The sequence below is a fragment of the Xiphias gladius genome, chromosome 15, assembly GCF_016859285.1.
Source record: "Xiphias gladius isolate SHS-SW01 ecotype Sanya breed wild chromosome 15, ASM1685928v1, whole genome shotgun sequence".
Classification (NCBI taxonomy): Eukaryota; Metazoa; Chordata; class Actinopteri; order Istiophoriformes; family Xiphiidae; genus Xiphias; species Xiphias gladius.
In genome coordinates, this window is record NC_053414.1 from 22,456,446 (window position 1) to 22,476,618 (window position 20,173).

The 20,173-nt window shown below is 39.0% G+C and overlaps 1 protein-coding gene, 1 long non-coding RNA gene and 8 other non-coding genes across 13 annotated transcripts in view; 9 read left to right on the plus strand and 1 right to left on the minus strand.

Moving 5' to 3' along the window:
* Positions 1-9,024, plus strand: part of LOC120799669 (calcium uptake protein 3, mitochondrial-like) — a 32,854-nt gene extending 23,830 nt beyond the window's left edge. Inside the window, exons 10-15 of one of the 3 annotated variants that reach the window (XR_005708867.1) lie at positions 3,229-3,323; positions 3,462-3,633; positions 4,798-4,906; positions 5,049-5,206; positions 6,446-7,222; positions 7,444-7,542. Coding sequence is in view for 2 of the 3 variants with exons in the window: in XM_040144932.1 (XP_040000866.1) it covers positions 3,229-3,323; positions 3,462-3,633; positions 4,798-4,906; positions 5,049-5,206; positions 7,444-7,542 (633 nt within the window). In the remaining variant the exon portion in view is untranslated. Of the gene's footprint in view, positions 1-3,228; positions 3,324-3,461; positions 3,634-4,797; positions 4,907-5,048; positions 5,207-6,445; positions 7,223-7,440 lie in introns of all 3 variants that reach the window. The other 2 variants (XM_040144934.1, XM_040144932.1) reach the window with 2 other exon arrangements.
* On the minus strand, positions 920-11,032 carry LOC120799670. 2 transcript variants are annotated; one of them, XR_005708868.1, is made up of 4 exons: positions 10,957-11,032; positions 5,102-5,214; positions 3,410-3,474; positions 920-1,843 (listed from the first exon to the last, which is right to left on the minus strand). It is a non-coding gene; the product is annotated as an uncharacterized LOC120799670 (long non-coding RNA). The 2 variants fall into 2 exon arrangements; XR_005708869.1 differs by lacking the exon at positions 10,957-11,032 and adding an exon at positions 6,241-6,345.
* On the plus strand, positions 10,180-10,395 carry LOC120800998. Its single transcript, XR_005709044.1, has one exon. It is a non-coding gene; the product is annotated as a small nucleolar RNA U3 (small nucleolar RNA).
* Positions 11,033-11,203: 171 nt separating the features above from the next.
* On the plus strand, positions 11,204-11,419 carry LOC120800999. The gene has a single exon (XR_005709045.1). It is a non-coding gene; the product is annotated as a small nucleolar RNA U3 (small nucleolar RNA).
* A 730-nt stretch (positions 11,420-12,149) lies between these two features.
* LOC120800987 lies at positions 12,150-12,365 on the plus strand. The gene has a single exon (XR_005709034.1). It is a non-coding gene; the product is annotated as a small nucleolar RNA U3 (small nucleolar RNA).
* A 1,319-nt stretch (positions 12,366-13,684) lies between these two features.
* On the plus strand, positions 13,685-13,900 carry LOC120801000. Its single transcript, XR_005709046.1, has one exon. It is a non-coding gene; the product is annotated as a small nucleolar RNA U3 (small nucleolar RNA).
* Positions 13,901-14,630: 730 nt separating this feature from the next.
* On the plus strand, positions 14,631-14,846 carry LOC120800986. The gene has a single exon (XR_005709033.1). It is a non-coding gene; the product is annotated as a small nucleolar RNA U3 (small nucleolar RNA).
* Positions 14,847-15,574: 728 nt separating this feature from the next.
* LOC120800991 lies at positions 15,575-15,789 on the plus strand. The gene has a single exon (XR_005709037.1). It is a non-coding gene; the product is annotated as a small nucleolar RNA U3 (small nucleolar RNA).
* A 1,310-nt stretch (positions 15,790-17,099) lies between these two features.
* Positions 17,100-17,315, plus strand: LOC120800988. Its single transcript, XR_005709035.1, has one exon. It is a non-coding gene; the product is annotated as a small nucleolar RNA U3 (small nucleolar RNA).
* A 728-nt stretch (positions 17,316-18,043) lies between these two features.
* Positions 18,044-18,259, plus strand: LOC120800990. Its single transcript, XR_005709036.1, has one exon. It is a non-coding gene; the product is annotated as a small nucleolar RNA U3 (small nucleolar RNA).
* The last annotated feature ends 1,914 nt before the right edge of the window (positions 18,260-20,173 follow it).

The following is a 20,173-nucleotide window of genomic DNA, read 5'->3' on the forward strand; positions in this document are numbered from 1 at the left end:
CTCGTGCCTTGTGGGCGTGGTAACCCGTACGTCTTCATGGATTGATGATGAGCTCACACCGGTGCTACCACACTTCCAGGAATGACACGCTTGTTATGATCAGTTTGGCATCACGTCTAACCAAGGTTAGACTGATATGGCTTCTTGAAGGTCTAATATTAATACCAATATTTTTGACAAAACCTGCTGAAACAGTGACAGCTTGACTATTAGCTTAAGGAACTAGAAGGGACAAAAGTGCTGAAACTACACCGACAAAAGTTTTTGAGTGAAATTCTGCCGGGCTTCCAGGCTTCACTCAGTATGTTTTTTTTTTACATTTGGACCAATCCCGTATTAATTCCAATAGGAATTACAATCAGCACAAAGCATAGACTCTCTGGAACAACTCATAAGGCTGTTCGCATATGTTGCATTAATACATTTTACCCGAGCCGAACAAAACGATTTTCTCATTTTAACAGTAAAACACCCAAATCATCCGTTTTAGAAAAGGAAAAAACAAGGTAAATCCATATAGGAGGCAGGACAGGCAAAGAAACACCACCTGCATTCTGTCTAGATGTTATGAACAGCCCATGTGTCATAAAGGTATAAGTCATGAGTCAGTTGTATGATAATAGAGCAAAAAGTGTTATGTCCTGTTTGTCCATAATCAGAGGCTTAATTAAAAGATCTTCAAATAAATGAGACACAGAAAACAAGACACTGAAATGATAAGTCTGTAATCGTTTCAGTTTCTCTGTGTTTATATGAAGGAAATCTTCCTTTGTCCCTAATCAAAGACTGAAAGACCTGACTGCAAAGTGAATCAGAACCAGACAGAATGCTGGGAGTCACAGCGATGTTGGCAGTAAAACAAGGTTTACTTTTAAAGTTTGTTTTCCCAGAGGACATTTTATCCTGTGAGTGACCCATCTGTTTCAATTACAGCAAGATCTACTAGAAGACATTTTATTTGCAATTTGGTTAGTGCCTTAGTCTACTACATCTCACTGTACAGAATATTAATAGGGTGCATGCAAGTACCCAAAACTGAGATCCATAATCCGATTGGGCTAACTGCCTTGAATCCTTACATAAAGAACCTTTGCCAGTGTAGATTTTAGTTCACTAATCATCTTTCCCTGTGGTTTCTAACCTGGGAAGATATGATCAACAAGTTAGGAAAGAGGAACAAAAACATTTTTCTGTCCCATTAAATATTTTTTATTATTCTACCGTTGTTTTAACCCTCCAGGCATCTAAAAAATATTCAAATTCAACAATCTGTGAAGATGAATATATCAATATAACCATTGATCGATCATGTCCTTAAGAATTTAAAAACTAGTGGAGGTTTTGCCATCTTAACACAGCCATTATCTGTTGATTTCAGTTTCTCAATGATAATAAAAAAAGTTTCCATAAGATTGTAACCCTCACTGTGTTTGTAACGTAACTTAAACTTTACACAGTGCTTACGTCTCATCCAGCTCAATATACAAAGTTTTATCTCTGCAACTCTCTCATATTCGTTTGCTACTTTCTGGTAGAAATCACAATGTATTACACCAAACAAGCACAACAAAACCTACAACGTCTTGATTTGAACACGCATTTCTTTTTTTTTCTTCTGTAAACATGTGTTATCTTGTTTGACATTTTCTTCTTATCCCACATCGGATTTTAGGATTTTACCCTCGAGGTAGAAACACAGATGGCATTGTGGTGATGATGATAACTATGATGATGCTGATGGAAATGGCATAAATGCTCTTCCTCCTTAGAAGGACATGAGATTTCTCCCGATCTGATGTCTGCATATTCCTCAGCATGGCCATGGAGTGGACAGGGCGGTTGGCTGGGTGGGGCATGGCAGGGAGAGAGAAAAAAGATGAGCTTTTATAGTCCTCTCTTTTTGCCCTGACGCTGGCTGACTTTTTTCTGGAAGTTCTCAGAAGCACAGTCACCTTTTTCTGAGATAGACACGTTAGCGAGCCTAAACAAAGGCAAATAGAGAAATACACACTTTTGCTCAAGGGCTCATAAAATGCACCCATGCCACCCTGTTTTTGTAAGGGTTAACTTACAGATTATAGCATGAGCCAGTAGTATAAACAGGACAAAGCCTGCTGAATGGGTTTCAGATGACCAGGACAATTGAGGGAACAAGCAATCGCAAAGACTGCAAGGAAGATAGAAGGATATGTAAACACACAGAATAGAAAAAAGAAAGAAACAGCACAAAAGTTGTACAGTTGCACCCATGATTGTCATTGGTTGACGGAAAAAGGTGGAATTGGCTCACAGTCTCTGCATTTGTGCTTATGTGGGGTTTTTTTTGTTTTTGTTTTTTACTACTGCTTTTTGTGATTTTGAGGTTCTGTTCAGGTGTGTCAATGTGGCATTTGCAGAGAAGTGCATGGGATGTGGTGGCTTTAATGTGTCTGTGTATGTTTGCCAGCTTAGTGTTATGTATTTGTCTGTCTCGGCCTTAGTTTCTCTTCCACACGTATTCTTTCCCTTTTCTCTCTTTCTCTCGTCTGCTCTGCTGCTCTCTGTTTAATATACTCTCCCTGTTTAACACTTTGTCCTTCTTTCTACATTTTGGCTGATCTCTGTCCCTGGCTCAATGACAATAGGCATGACTCTCTTTTTCATTGTGTCTCCGTATCTTTATGTGTGCTGCTACCTGAGCACTCCTTGGTGTCTTCACCAGGGTGTTGGTCTGTGTTTCATGCTGCTACAGCAACACTCCTTGCCAGTCTAGGCGGCATGGGAGAAAACTTAGCTCCATATCCTTCACTTTATTTCATTACTTTGCTTTGTGGATGATCTTGACTGTTGACAGGAACCTTTCTGTCCACCTTACCTCTTTACCCCATTGTACACATCCATTTTTTTCTGCACATACTTCATTTTAATGAAACCGACACTTATCTGATGTAAGAGGTTGAACGTAAAAGATACTGCTGCCTAGACTGGTATGTTGATGTCACAATGGCTGCTGACTGTTTGTCTGAGCTGATTCATTTGATCGACAGTTTGTTGTTGCTCATCCGGCGCACGTTCTGCACACGTGCAACAGAAACCTGCTTCCTGCTAGCCTGGCACCAAAGTCGCCATGTTGGATTGATGATGGACTTATCCTGCCCACTGCTTCTCTTCCAATCACAATGCATGACGTTTATCGATTAGTAACTCATTGATCCTCTCTGTTACTCCTCCATCTTTGATGATTCATAGCGAGCAGATGAGAGTATTACAATCGACACCACCCTACTGGTCCATTTCTTTGGGAAGAAAGGGAAGGCAGAGCTTACCTTTGATGACTTCTACAGGTACTAAAAATGTTCAGTGAACATCATAAAATGAGTGCTATGAACAATACCAAATCTCTACGACAGAAACATGCTTCTTTTGATACCTCTGCGTTTACGATCTCCTGTTTCTCCTCTCCCTTCCTGTCTGTTCTCCAGGTTTATGGATAACCTGCAGACAGAAGTGTTGGAAATTGAGTTTTTGACCTACTCTAAAGGAATGACCACCATCAGTGAAGAAGACTTTGCCAAAATCCTGCTGCGCTTCACCAATGTGGAGAACATCAGCGCCTACTTGGAGAATGTCCGCCAGTCTATACCTGACGAGAAGGTACAGTACACACTTGCACACAGTTCTTTACTACCAGAGGAACAAACTGACTTGTGGTAAGTGAAAATCAGTTTACAGTAAGATTAACTGTGTTTCATTAGATAACACCAGATACCTTTGCTAGTCCTTTATCCATCTGGTCAATTTCTTCTTCCTCCTTTATGGGTGCCCCTGCCTTTCAGTCATCTAGAGTCTGTTATTTCCCACCATTGTCTCTGCCTGAGGCTGTTGTGGCTCTCCGCACTTCAGTGCTCCACTGCTTCACTTGACCATACATATACACTCACACAAACATGACAGCACTTCCAGCTACACTGGTATGTGAATGTCTGTCTGTCTGTCTATCTGTCTATCTGTTAATCTATCTATCTACACATTGACCTGTAGTCCTTATCCAACCCAACTCTATTTCTGTCCCTCCCTTTTTTCCTTTTCATGCTGTGGAAGAAGCAGGAGGTTGGTCTCTGCCTCGTACAACACACAACCTGCGGTTACAATCTGTCAGTCTATCCTGCTACTTCTTAGGTCGCCATCTTCTTTGTTTCTCTGCATATGGCATTTTTTTTAAATTGATGGATTTTTAAAAAATATAATTGGTTTAATCTTGATTCGCGGCAAGGAGCATGTCTCGGTTTTGCACAGCCATTTCAAACTTGAAGTTTGCTCTCATAGATTTTGTCATTCATGTTAATGAAAGAACAATATCTTTAAATAAAGATTATCATCTGGCTTCGCTGTCACATTTACAATATACAATCTCATGCTGTCTGAACAGCCGGCTACGTCTTGAATGGCTTCAGCTTATTACTTTTTGCAGCTACTTCCACATAATGACACACTGCAAGAGGGCTGCTGTTTAAATTTTCCATATCATGCACAGACAATCCCGTCATTAATGACCTGTCATGTCATTAATAGGTCTATTTCATGGAATCGCTCCGTTCTGAGTTGTTGTTTTTTTTGGTTTGTTAATATTTCAGATCTTAGGGCTGATGTGCCTCGAGGAATGTTGTATGCACGACTGTCAAGGGGACTTTGGATGGCAGTCTGCTCTGAAACAGTCATTACCATCATTTTCAAGAACAACATTTCTGTCTCCCTCATTTCCTGGGCTGGTTAGAGTTTTATTGTTTCATGTATGTTTATTTTTTTCTGGTGTTTCAGGGAATCACCTTTGATGAGTTCAGATCCTTCTTCCAGTTTCTCAACAACCTTGAGGACTTTGCCATTGCCTTGCAGATGTACAATTTTGCTGCCCGCTCCATTGGACAAGGTAGGAAGAGAGCAGTGGGAACTTGCGCTGCAGCCACTGAGGGTCTCAGCTTACACACACAGATGTAGTGTTTTTTCCTTCTAGCTTGGTGTGCAGTAAGCAGCCCAGACCCTAAAAAATATTTTACTCTCCCTCCTACCAGATGAGTTTGCGAGAGCAGTGTATGTAGCCACTGGGCTGAAGCTGACACGTCACCTTGTAAACACCATCTTCAAGATTTTTGATGTAGATCACGACGATCAGCTCTCCTACAAGGAGTTCATCGGCATCATGAAGGACCGGCTGCACAGGGGAGCCAGGGTGAGGAACTGTTTGTTAGAGAAATATAAAGATTAATGCTAGTTTTGGAAAAGTGCCATTAGTCTTTGAGCTATTTGACAGATAAAATGATAGGAGAGTGACAAGAGTGGTACAAATATTGATGGATATGTAAAAAGGAAGAGAGTAAATCACAGCCATTAGCAGCAAGGAGGACACGCGAAAAGTGTTTCTCTCCCTTAACTACAACATCCAGCCTTTGTTCCCCTGTGCTAGACGTCTGTGTCATGGTTTAACATATTTGGAAAAAAACATCATTTGCACAGTAGGGCATAATCTGAATAGGACAAACCACCAGCATTGACACAGTAGTCTTACAAGTTGTTTTTCTAAAAGGGGCTATGCTGGTTCAAACCCAGGTGATCCAACTGAGTAATAGTGTCTGTAACAACTAGACCACCATGCTGTTTAAAACACTGTTCCCATTTGTTGTAAATTTTTAAAAGAACAAAGGCTATTGCCCTTATGCCACAGCAAAAGACCCCAAGTAATTCCAGGAAATGAATAATCTGGACAAAATGGAAAAGAACGTTGGAAATATCGAAGGTAACGTATACTGGTGTCTGCAAAGACTCGACTGAATCGAATAAAGCCCGTTAGTTTAACTTACTGAATACATTTAAGACTGACAAAAGACTTAGTGAAATGAGACTGAAATGGCAGGCATTTAAAACGTCCTAAATCGCACAATATTGAAAAGGTTGTGGAGCTTTTCGGGGGTTCAAATCTATGTATGGGCCATGTAGGAAGAGGCTTCTAACAACTTTGGTGAATTACTTGAAGTGATGTTCCCAAGGAGGGGACTGCCCTCTAGTGGTGTGTTTCGATGCAATACAACAGATCAGAGCCTTATTTTCTACAGAGGTGAAACAAATACATGACGTGAAAGGTAGTTACAAACTTATGAACTGCATGATATGCTGCAAACATCACTAACGTTGCACAACAGTAAACCTACATGTTGTTCTGTGGGCTTCTCTGGATGTTTTTTTGGCCTCACAGTCTTGGCTTCTTACCAATATTCTCTTTTTCCATCTCCCTGTCTCATTGCTGTGCTTGCATCCTCAATCTTCTCTCTTTTTGGCATACTCGTCCCAACACCAATACCCTCTTCTCCATCCACGCCCCTCCCCTCTCTCTTTTGACCCTCCTGCATCTCCCCTGCCTCCTTCCTCTACCTCTGGTCTCCTCTGTCATGGTGTCTATCTACTGACCTCTCAGGGCTATAAAGCTGTGGCGCGCGCCACCTCTTTTAGATCCTGTCTGAAGAAGGAGCTGGCAAGCAGATAAGTATCACCGCCACCAACAACGACAACAGAAAAAGATAGATTAAGATCTTGAAGTTTATACATTTTTATTTTATTCTTGTATTTGATATCTACAGTTTGATTATGTGGAAGTAATAGTAGCAGCAGCCACATTAACATTCCTCACTTTTCCTCTCTCTTACCTCTATTTTAACCACTTGACCTAGATGATGACTTCTATCAAAAGCACCATGAGTGGATTAAATGATTTTTAAATTCCCACCATTAAACGTAACATATGATTTTAATTTATATTAGGAAAGTACAATGATGCCACTAATCTGCGACCTAATGACAACAACATAGTGTCTTGTGCAAATATTTAAATGCAAAGGGCAGTATGACTTGGAACTTCTCTAGCATCTCTCACTCACCTGTCCTACTTTAATCATACTAGTCTAGACTGAACACCTGGTCCTACTGCAGTGCATTAACTGCATGGGTCAATGTGAGTTAGGTCACGTGGTAACAACATAATTACAGCAGAATGACTTTTCTACTTTGTTAGCTTTCATTATATACACCTCCTCGAGAAATACATGCCAAAAACATCATTGTCTTACAGTCTTTTACAGCCTCTTGTCACTTGTACTTGCTGAAAACTGGCATATTTTCAACGCCACGGCATAGTGTACCAGTAGGTGTTTCAACAGTGGACTCCAAGATGTCTTCATTTTGGAGAATCCAGAAAGTGAGAAAGAGTATTTTTGAGCTCTAGAAAACTTTTACCCCCATTTTAGCACATTCATCCAGAAATAGGATGAGATACAGAAAAAGCACCTCTGAAATGATATTTAGTGGTGACCGAAATGTCACTTGGTATCATTGTAGCTATATTATAAATCATAGTTAAAAAGAACTGACTTCTGGCTCCCAGCATGAGTTTGCCTCCCTTTGCTCTGTGCTCACCAGGTGAAGGACCGACACTATGCCTCCTTCTCCAGCTGTGTTCGCTCTGACGCCGGAAGACAAGTGCACCAGCTCTGGAGGAGGTACAAGGAGAAGTCGTAGAAGAGGACACGGACAGACAGCAAAAAAAAAAAAAAAAAAACACGAAGGAAGAAGATTTAAAAAAAGACAACAAGCCTGATGGTGGAATAAATCGGACTGGGCTTTGACTTTTAAAGTCAGTGGCCCGAGATAGCAGCAGTTTGTTTTTGAGGGCATGTATCAAAGCAGAAAATAACCCGACAATTATGACTGCACACAGCAGACTGATGCCCTGTATGCTGATAATAAGCAAGATGGCCCGTTTCCTGTTTTCCCAGTTATCTTGATCAGATGCAAAACATCACAAGTATGATTTACAGTGCATTGAGACAAAGTAGAATCAGAATTGAAATTTATTGTCCAGGCATGGCACCTCCAGTTAGTGGAACTGCAACTAATGATTATTTTTATTTTTGATAAATTAATCTTTGTTTTATTAAGCTGTAAAAAATGTTTTAATTAGCTTACTTATTAGCTTACCAGCCTATTAAACAAAGTCATTTTCTAACAATATCATATCTGAGACCACTTTTCCATTCAAGTGAATGTGAAAGTGATCTCCACTTTAGATATAAATAAGCGAGTTGTAGCATTTTCGAAGTTCTACCAACTTGAAAGTGTTTTTACTTCATGACTGATCAGTCATCATCAAAACTATAATCTATGCTTTTTTTAAAGGAACAATAATTTGTTGAACTGCTGCATTACCAACTAACAAATGAAAGAGCACAAAAATAATTAAATGATAAAATCAATGTGATAATGATGACATTATCCATTTATAATTAATAAGACCAATATAAAATATTAACATACTGAAGTACACTATAATTGCAGAATTATATTATATGTTTTGGCTTCAGCTCATTTTAATCATCTCAGTCTCTTTTACTTTTTTATTTTGTTTAATTCATCTTACCCAGAATAGTCTTTGCTTTGTATTGCACTGAGACTATACAAACACTAGTGCTATAGCTTAGGAACGATATATTATCCTAGTTTTACTACAGCACTTGGGAAGTCCTTGACCTGTATGTGACAGCATAAAAACATGAAAGACAAGGAAAGAGACTGAAGAGTCTGAATCCTTATTATCTTGACCTGTTTTGAGTCTTATTTGCATGTGTGACATAGATTTCCACATAGGTGCCTTCTGTCCATCCCCTTTGTCATTAGAAAAATGTCAAATAGCAAACCTGACTTTTCATCACTTTGTAGCTTTTAACAGCAATAGAACCGCAAAACGTGTCCAATTATTACATTATATGTGCTATATGTGATTCAAATCACCCAGTCTTTAATGTTGTAATATATTATGTGAAATGATGTGAAATATGGAATATAATTTGAATATATATGGAAATTAAGAAAGGTCTAGGTGTGTAAGGAATTATAGGTCTGTGCCAAGTTATTCAACATAATGTAAATTGTTCTCGTTATGTTTGCAGTAAGCCATGAATTTGTCTCATCAGTGGAAATGCCGAATGAATTTTCATGCATGAATAAACTATTTTATGAGGAGGTGCGAAATCCGTGGTCTTCAGTGAGCATGCGCAGCGAAACCTTTTTACACAACCACTTGTTAATTGACGATGTTGGACCGGTTCCACCCGAGTTATGGCGTTCAAACGGTGAATATTCCTGCGAGGTGAAACGATCGTGCTGCATACATGGGTAAGTCGATTGCATTAATGCTGACACTTATGTGTGAACGTTAATTGACACCAAGGAGATGGAGGCGCATTTGGAGCACAAAATGCTAACTAGCGCAATTAGCGTACTAGCAGTCTTTTCTTGCCCCGTTCTTCTCGTTTTATTTATTGTAATGTGTGTTTAGATTGTTGTTTGTTTATTTTATGTTTTTTATGTGGTGTTTACAGAAGTAAATAAAAGGAAAAGTTAGCATAATGACGCCTGGCGCTGTCAGTTAACCTGTTAAAATGTTGGCCGATGAAATGCTGCCCTCATGTGTCGCACCAAACCAATTGCCTGTAAAACCTTGTGTTCAAAACAGGCTGAACGGTTTTTGACGTGATGTAGTGATCTTAGACCATCTCGTTTATATATATATATATGTGTGTGTGTGTGTGTGTTGTAAACGAATCGTGTAGATTTTGTCAATAAATGTCAGTCTAATTTCTATTATTAAATGCCTCGGAAAGCCCCCCAAACGAGGCGGATCCGGCGTGTTGTGTGAAGTTGTAAAAGGAACTGAACTTCTTTGCGAGCTTTCTGTCAGGGACATTATAAACGACGCACCGCTCAGTGTGTATCTCGTATAAAGCTAAATTTAAATATTTTTGATACATAAGGCATCGTGATTATTGTCTTGTTTTGATTTGTCCAAACAGTCCGGTCAATAATCAAGGCTCTGGCTCGTGCAGTTCTGTAAAAATATCAACAAAATCATAAAATGCAAGCACACGTATGACTCAGTTCGCAAAGCATTGTGGGCTTACTGGTATTGGTCTCTTAAAAATAATTCAACAGCCTCAACGGCAGTTTAGTCAAAAGTGGTTTAAACATGGTTCGGTGAAGTTTACGTTTTGTTTACGACTCACGAACTGGTCGTTGTGGTCATGCGTGACAGTAGGAGGAAACCCTGAGTGAGACTGGTTGTCCTGTCAATGACATGCTGTTTTCACCCTCACTCAAACTAAGACTATACTTTCAGGGATCATTTCTATAGTTTCTGACTCGAGAAATGTGTTTCTAAACTGTGTGGTCTCGCTACCCACGATGAAGAGTCGTGATATTCCCTTCTGAGCGTGAAGCGGGCGGAGAATAATGATTCAGTTCATATGTTCTCTGTCATTGATGACCGTTCTTTGCTTCCCTGTGGAGCATTGAGGAAGGGAATATGATCAGAGTGGTAGTGATGTATTGTGAAAAGACAAAACAAAATGGACGTTCAGGAAATCATCTGACTGCTAAAGACCAAGTTATTAAAAACAGAAATGGTTTTACATTCAACTAAGTGAGTGATATGTTGGTTAAAAAGAAAGCAGAACTACTCCAACAACTGATCACTTCCTATGTAAAAAAGCCAACTATTCTTCTGTGACCAGTTTTTTAGAAACTTGTGTTCCTCTTGCATTTTATATGCTCAACTATAATTTGAACAAATAGTAGACAGAATTTTATTTTGTTAATATGGAAAAGGGATATGATTGTGGTGTTTGACAAAATACTCTTTAACAAAACTGTACTATGTTAAATATTTAGTGACGTTACTTGCAATTGTCTAATCAATGTTGTGCTGTCAAGTGTGTATTTCAGTCTTCACAAGAACCAGTCTTTGTGCCCTCCCAGCAGTTAAACGTTGCTTGATGTATTTTCAACTTTGACTAAATGTATTCAATGTCAATTTTTGTAACTTTCCTTTTCTTACATTGCTACTTACTTAATAACTTTTGGACCAGTTTTTTTACTCACCTAATAACTTTTGGGCAAGTTTCTTTCCTTATTTCGGCACTGCTTTTCTCTCCTGTCTGTGAACTCCCTGTTTGACAGCTGTGATGTCAGAGTCATGTGGTGATTGGCTGTGCACTGTGTAATTTACATACACCCACATGAAAGGACCGGACGCAGCAACTGGTGGAGCTTGTTGAGGCTACAGAGGAACCATGAGTGAGACTGGTTGTCCTGTGAATGGGATGCTGTTTTCACCCTCATTCAAACCAAGACTATACTTTCAGGGATCATTTCTATAGTTTCTGACTCGAGAAATGTGTTTCTAAACTGTGTGGTCTCGCTACCCACGATGAAGAGTCGTGATATTCCCTTCTGAGCGCGAAGCGGGCGGAGAATAATGATTCAGTTCATATGTTCTCTGTCATTGATGACCGTTCTTTGCTTCTCTGTGGAGCATTGAGGAAGGGAATATGATCAGAGTGGTAGTATCATATTGTGAAAGAGTAACATCTAGAGCACAAAGTGGCTTCTTCAAGACTGGTTCATAGTGTTTAAAACATAAATTTGCTAAAGATATGACATACAACTGAGAAAGGCTCAGGCTCTGCTCCGAGGCTGGTTTCTTAGTTATTCGTGTAGTTACAAATAGCAGTGGGGTTTTGAATGAGGTTTTCTTACTTATGTTACAGAACCTGGAATTACTAGTTTCACTTCGCCTCTCTGTTTTACCAGCGGCCAAAAATGACCTAATGCAGCATCTGCTGTAGACAATGAGAAGGATGAAAGAGAATTACAATGACAAATTAGTTTCTGAACATCAGAGTCCACAGTAAATTTATTTCTCTCAAAAACAGCTTGCTGTCTAATGATTATTAAAGAGAGATCATTTGAAATAAAACGAGAAAAGGACCTGCTTGTAACACTAACAACACAGCCTGTCTTACCTTTCCCAAACAGTGGGAGAAATTAGCCTTTTGGCTTTCCAGTAGTTTGCAGTTTGACTAAATGGAGTCAGCGTAACTTTCTACTCTTTGAGCATTTCGCACAAACATTTTCCTTATCATCCATTAATAAGACTTTCCTCCAATCTGTGTGCTCTGTGTATAGCAGCTGTACACTCAGAGGCACCTCATGATTGGCTTCTCTACCTTTTGCACCGTGAGTGAGAATGGTTGTCCTGTGAATGACATGCTGTTTTCACTCTCAGTTGAACCAAGACTATACTTTCAGGGATCATTTCTATAGTTTCTGACTCGAGAAATGTGTTTCTAAACTGTGTGGTCTCGCTACCCACGATGAAGAGTCGTGATATTCCCTTCTGAGCGTGAAGCGGGTGGAGAATAATGATTCAGTTCACATGTTCTCCGTCATTGATGACCGTTCTTTGCTTCTCTGTGGAGCATTGAGGAAGGGAATATGATCAGAGTGGTAGTAACTTACAATGAAAGAATATTTAACAAAAGATTTTTTTTTTTTTTTTTTTTTTCAATGACTGACTCATAGTCTTTAAAATATAATCACATATCCAAGCTTCCCACATCCATTTAAAGAATTAAAAAAAAAAAATCTGTTAAGTTAAAATCATTGTAATAGGCATTATGTGGCATATATTGTGATGCTGTGGAGATTTTAGTCTTCAATAGAAACCACCTTTTAAGAGAGCCAAAATCATGGCCTTACCTCCAGACTAGCTTGTGTAGCTCAATGAGTCTGTGATTCGGCATTTCTATCATCTGTCTTTCTGAAAAAATGAAGCGTGTTCCTGGGTACTTTCCATATTGTCAGACAAGTTGGCATCCCCTACAGCAGCTGCTATGAGAAATTGAAACCTTTGTGCTTTTAACAAAGTTGAACAAAGATTACTTTGTGAGCACAGAAAAAACTACAGCTCCCAATGACAATAACTACAAGCACGGCAGTGCGGGTATTACACCACAACCTAGTTTTTCCAACACTCTCTTCAAAAGTCATTTTTTGAAACTTTCTAGCTGTAATCTCTGCTGTTTAAAACGTCTACAGTGCTCAGTGTTCTCTGCCCTGCTGTTATTACAGACATATCTGAGCTAACTGCGACCTCTGGACTTGCTCGTGGACCCGCCTCCTCTGTCGAGCCACCACATTTAGCCCACAAATTGCTAGGGCTTATGGGAAATGGTGTTCATTAAAGGGCGCTAAAGAACGTAAGTAAGTAAGACAAAAATCGCCTGAAAATTGCATTGAAGTTTACATTTTAGTCTTACAAACAAGATCAAGTTTCTCATCGGTTTCATACATTTCATTCATCAAAAGGACTTGAGGTCTAGTAATGATTTAAAAAAAAAAAAAAAAAAAAAAGATCAGTTGAAAGAAATGAGACAGATCCACTTTTAGTGTTATGATGTATTTTATGTATATAGTGTATATTTAACATATTCTGCCTTACTTCTACCAGTGAGAGAAATTAGTGTTTTGTTTTGCCAGTGCTTGAACTTTGTAGTCAGTGTCACTTTGAAATCTTTGAACAATATCAGCTTTTCTCACTTTGATACAAGCTTCTTCTTTATCATAACTCGGTGTTGATTTTCTTTGCTGTCTCCGTGCCATCTGTGACAGTCATGCAGTGATTAGCTTTGTCATGTTGTATTATTTACATAAAAAAACAAGACGGGACAAGGCACAGGAACTGGAGGAGCTTGTTGATTGCAGAGAGGACCCTGAGTGACAATAACTTTGCGGTGAATGGGATGCTGTTTTCACCCTCATTCAAACCAAGACTATACTTTCAGGGATCATTTCTATAGTTTCTGACTCGAGAAATGTGTTTCTAAACTGTGTGGTCTCGCTACCCACGATGAAGAGTCGTGATATTCCCTTCTGAGCGCGAAGCGGGCGGAGAATAATGATTCAGTTCATATGTTCTCTGTCATTGATGACCGTTCTTTGCTTCTCTGTGGAGCATTGAGGAAGGGAATATGATCAGAGTGGTAGTATCATATTGTGAAAGAGTAACATCTAGAGCACAAAGTGGCTTCTTCAAGACTGGTTCGTAGTGTTTAAAACATAAATTTGCTAAAGATATGACATACAACTGAGAAAGGCTCAGGCTCTGCTCCGAGGCTGGTTTCTTAGTTATTCGTGTAGTTACAAATAGCAGTGGGGTTTTGAATGAGGTTTTCTTACTTATGTTACAGAACCTGGAATTACTAGTTTCACTTCGTCTCTCTGTTTTACCAGCGGCCAAAAATGACCTAATGCAGCATCTGCTGTAGACAATGAGAAGGATGAAAGAGAATTACAATGACAAATTAGTTTCTGAACATCAGAGTCCACAGTAAATTTATTTCTCTCAAAAACAGCTTGCTGTCTAATGATTATTAAAGAGAGATCATTTGAAATAAAACGAGAAAAGGACCTGCTTGTAACACTAACAACACAGCCTGTCTTACCTTTCCCAAACAGTGGGAGAAATTAGCCTTTTGGCTTTCCAGTAGTTTGCAGTTTGACTACATGGAGTCAGCGTAACTTTCTACTCTTTGAGCATTTCGCACAAACATTTTCCTTATCATCCATTAATAAGACTTTCCTCCAATCTGTGTGCTCTGTGTATAGCAGCTGTACACTCAGAGGCACCTCATGATTGGCTTCTCTACCTTTTGCACCGTGAGTGAGAATGGTTGTCCTGTGAATGACATGCTGTTTTCACCCTCATTCAAACCAAGACTATACTTTCAGGGATCATTTCTATAGTTTCTGACTCGAGAAATGTGTTTCTAAACTGTGTGGTCTCGCTACCCACGATGAAGAGTCGTGATATTCCCTTCTGAGCGCGAAGCGGGCGGAGAATAATGATTCAGTTCATATGTTCTCTGTCATTGATGACCGTTCTTTGCTTCTCTGTGGAGCATTGAGGAAGGGAATATGATCAGAGTGGTAGTATCATATTGTGAAAGAGTAACATCTAGAGCACAAATTGGTTTTTTCAAGACTGGTTCGTAGTGTTTAAAACATAAATTTGCTAAAGATATGACATACAACTGAGAAAGGCTCAGGCTCTGCTCTGAGGCTGGTTTCTTAGTTATTCGTGTAGTTACAAATAGCAGTGGGGTTTTGAATGAGGTTTTCTTACTTATGTTACAGAACCTGGAATTACTAGTTTCACTTCGCCTCTCTGTTTTACCAGCGGCCAAAAAGGACCTAATGCAGCATCTGCTGTAGACAATGGGAAGGATGAAAGAGAATTACAATGACAAATTAGTTTCTGAACATCAGAGTCCACAGTAAATTTATTTCTCTCAAAAACAGCTTGCTGTCTAATGATTATTAAAGAAAGATCATTTGAAATAAAACGAGAAAAGGACCTGCCTGTACACTAACAACACAGCCTGTCTTACCTTTCCCAAACAGTGGGAGAAATTAGCCTTTTGGCTTTCCAGTAGTTTGCAGTTTGACTACATGGAGTCAGCATAACTTTCTACTCTCTGAGCATTTCGCACAAACATTTTCCTTATCATCCATTAATAAGACTTTCCTCCAATCTGTGTGCTCTGTGTATAGCAGCTGTACACTCAGAGGCACCTCATGATTGGCTGCTCTACGTTTGCACCGTGAGTGAGAATGGTTGTCGTGTGAATCACATGCTGTTTTCACCCTCATTCAAACCAAGACTATACTTTCAGGGATCATTTCTATAGTTTCTGACTCGAGAAATGTGTTTCTAAACTGTGTGGTCTCGCTACCCACGATGAAGAGTCGTGATATTCCCTGAGTGGTTGAAGCGGGCAGAGAATAATGATTCAGTTCATATGTTCTCTGTCATTGATGACTGTTCTTTGCTTCTCTGTGGAGCATTGAGGAAGGGAATATGATCAGAGTGGTAGTAACTTACAATGAAGGAATATTTAACAAAAGATGTTTCTTTTTTTTTTTTCAATGACTGACTCATAGTCTTTAAAATATATCACATATCCAAGCTTCCCACATCCATTTAAAGAATTGAAGAAAAATCTGTTAAGTTAAAATCATTGTAATAGGCATTATTTGGCATATATTGTGATGCTGTGGAGATTTTAGTCTTCAATAGAAACCACCTTTTAAGAGAGCCAAAGTCATGGCGTTACCACCAGACTAGCTTGTGTAGCTCAATGAATCTGTGATTCGGCATTTCTATCATCTGTCTTTCTGAAAAAATGAAGCGTGTTCCTGGGTACTTTCCATATTGTCAGACAAGTTGGCATCCCCTACAGCAGCTGCTATGAGAAATTGAAACCTTTGTGCTTTTAACAAAGTTGAACAAAGATTACTTTGTGAGCACAGAAAAAACTACAGCTCCCAATGACAATAACTACAGGCACGGCAGTGCGGGTATTACACCATAACCTAGTTTTTCCAGCACTCTCTTCAGAAGTCATTTTTTGAAACTTTCTAGCTGTAATCTCTGCTGTTTAAAACGTCTACAGTGCTCAGTGTTCTCTGCCCTGCTGTTATTACAGACATATCTGAGCTAACTGCGACCTCTGGACTTGCTCGTGGACCCGCCTCCTCTGTCGAGCCACCACATTTAGCCCACAAATTGCTAGGGCTTATGGGAAATGGTGTTCATTAAAGGGCGCTAAAGAACGTAAGTAAGTAAGACAAAAATCGCCTGAAAATTACATTGAAGTTTACATTTTAGTCTTACAAACAAGATCAAGTTTCTCATCGGTTTCATACATTTCATTCATCAAAAGGACTTGAGGTCTAGTAATGATTTAAAAAAAAAAAAAAAAAAAAAGATCAGTTGAAAGAAATGAGACAGATCCACTTTTAGTGTTATGATGTATTTTATGTATATAGTGTATATTTAACATATTCTGCCTTACTTCTACCAGTGAGAGAAATTAGTGTTTTGTTTTGCCAGTGCTTGAACTTTGTAGTCAGTGTCACTTTGAAATCTTTGAACAATATCAGCTTTTCTCACTTTGATACAAGCTTCTTCTTTATCATAACTCGGTGTTGATTTTCTTTGCTGTCTCCGTGCCATCTGTGACAGTCATGCAGTGATTAGCTTTGTCATGTTGTATTATTTACATAAAAAAACAAGACGGGACAAGGCACAGGAACTGGAGGAGCTTGTTGATTGCAGAGAGGACCCTGAGTGACAATAACTTTGCGGTGAATGGGATGCTGTTTTCACCCTCATTCAAACCAAGACTATACTTTCAGGGATCATTTCTATAGTTTCTGACTCGAGAAATGTGTTTCTAAACTGTGTGGTCTCGCTACCCACGATGAAGAGTCGTGATATTCCCTTCTGAGCGCGAAGCGGGTGGAGAATAATGATTCAGTTCATATGTTCTCTGTCATTGATGACCGTTCTTTGCTTCTCTGTGGAGCATTGAGGAAGGGAATATGATCAGAGTGGTAGTATCATATTGTGAAAGAGTAACATCTAGAGCACAAAGTGGCTTCTTCAAGACTGGTTCATAGTGTTTAAAACATAAATTTGCTAAAGATATGACATACAACTGAGAAAGGCTCAGGCTCTGCTCTGAGGCTGGTTTCTTAGTTATTCGTGTAGTTACAAATAGCAGTGGGGTTTTGAATGAGGTTTTCTTACTTATGTTACAGAACCTGGAATTACTAGTTTCACTTCGCCTCTCTGTTTTACCAGCGGCCAAAAAGGACCTAATGCAGCATCTGCTGTAGACAATGAGAAGGATGAAAGAGAATTACAATGACAAATTAGTTTCTGAACATCAGAGTCCACAGTAAATTTATTTCTCTCAAAAACAGCTTGCTGTCTAATGATTATTAAAGAAAGATCATTTGAAATAAAACGAGAAAAGGACCTGCCTGTACACTAACAACACAGCCTGTCTTACCTTTCCCAAACAGTGGGAGAAATTAGCCTTTTGGCTTTCCAGTAGTTTGCAGTTTGACTACATGGAGTCAGCATAACTTTCTACTCTCTGAGCATTTCGCACAAACATTTTCCTTATCATCCATTAATAAGACTTTCCTCCAATCTGTGTGCTCTGTGTATAGCAGCTGTACACTCAGAGGCACCTCATGATTGGCTGCTCTACGTTTGCACCGTGAGTGAGAATGGTTGTCGTGTGAATCACATGCTGTTTTCACCCTCATTCAAACCAAGACTATACTTTCAGGGATCATTTCTATAGTTTCTGACTCGAGAAATGTGTTTCTAAACTGTGTGGTCTCGCTACCCACGATGAAGAGTCGTGATATTCCCTTCTGAGCGCGAAGCGGGCGGAGAATAATGATTCAGTTCATATGTTCTCTGTCATTGATGACTGTTCTTTGCTTCTCTGTGGAGCATTGAGGAAGGGAATATGATCAGAGTGGTAGAGGGCCCTGTGGAAAAAACTATTAAGGGTTGTAGTATTCAGAGATGGGGTGTAAAGCATAAATGTTCTGCTTTACTTAATCAGTCTCCAATTGTTGACAAATTTGGGGGGTCAAGGTTATTTTAGTGGGTTCTGCTAACCACAAGGAGTAGTGTTACTTTACGACTTGTAATGTGTTTTGTAAAAATTATGAAAAATAAGAATGGAACTCAAAAGAAGGAAATGTACTATTCTAAATATTTAATACAGCTACTTATGTAATTTGTAGATCAATTTGAACACTCTAATAGTGTAGCAGTCCTGCAAGTTGATGAATTGCTTTTCATTGAATTATGTAGCAGCACAAAGATATAGCCTGCTGTCAATCTATTTAGGATCTAACAGGTTAATTCCCAAACTGCCTCAGTTACATGTGTTCATGTTAACTAGACTGACTTCGCTTGGTGATGTGCTGTCTATGTACTGCATGCCATAGAAACACAAAACATTTAAATTCACCGGCTGGTTTCTTACAGAATCAATAAACTTGAATGATGAGAGCAGATTTGTGTGATAGTAGACATTTTCACAGCAGACCTTTTGACTTGTCATGGTAGGAAAAGCACAGATGTTACTAATAACATTAACAAAGGCTCTGTTCTATTCATGTGTGCCAGTAAGTCCTGACAGTGTGACAGTGAGGTGGCATGAAAGTCCTGGTATTGTTCATGCTGGCTGAAGCAGCCAGATGGAATTTGGCCATCGTTAGTTTTATTAATTACAACTATTCTCTTCCTACTGTGACATGTCAGAATGTCCTCTGCGAAAAAGGTTTAGTGTTTGAAAATCCCGCCCCGCAGGTCCACGTTACACCCACACAGGTGTTTTCACTTGACTGGTCAGACCTCCTCCCAGGACTGTGTGGACATGTACAGGCCGTACTGTTGGACATTAATTTATGTCCTTCAGTCTCTGATGAAGCGCCCAGTCACTCAGCTGCTGTTAATGACACATTGAATCTTGCTTTGTGCTGTCAGGTTCTTATGTTTTACAGGGTTAAAGGTCTCCCATTCAACCCAACACTGTCCTCACAGGAATCCTGTTTGTATCACATAAATAGACCAAAGCTCAATGTAATATCTCACTAAACATTTATTTGCCAAACTGAATGTTCAATCTCATCAGCTGTATCTGACACTTTTTTTACAATACAGTCTCATTTTGGAAATAACTGCATCTGGTTATCCCAAATTATTATGTGATTATTAGCTGTATGTTAAACTCAATTCAAGTTTTGCTGAAAAACAAAACAGAATTATGAAAATTGTCTTAATACATCAATGAAAAACTTTTTTTGTTTTGTTTTTCGACACCACACAATGCTTAATACAAAAATAGTGACAATACCGAAAATGATTAGAAAAAAAGAAAAAAAATAATTAAGCCATTTAAACCATAGGTCAAGTTAAATAATCAATAGAGCAATCATTCAGTAAATAAATAAAGTATGGTCCGTTCCTGCTCGGACGTCCGGAAAGGTAGGTTGTATTTACAAAAATTGTAATCAAAACTTTTTTTGAATGTGTTCTTTTTGTTTTGAATCGATGTAATGTATTTCAAATTTTAGGTCTATTAAAAACTAATCAAATTTTTATATTTATAATTTTTATCATGCCGAAAACAGGAAGTTGCGCTTGACGTACACTTGCTGCTTGACGTAATACGTAAATAAGTTGCTCAAGCTTTAACTCGCAAGGTTGTTGTCTTCCTTTAGCTGTAATTATCTCTCGCCTCACAAATGTCAATGACAGCACCAAAATTGCATACAAATCCGTGGAGCTAAAACGGAACTGAAATTTCACCCGACACACAAGGATATGCCATCTGACTTTGTAACGTAACTACAAAGTAAGCCTCGTGTGGACAACAAACCG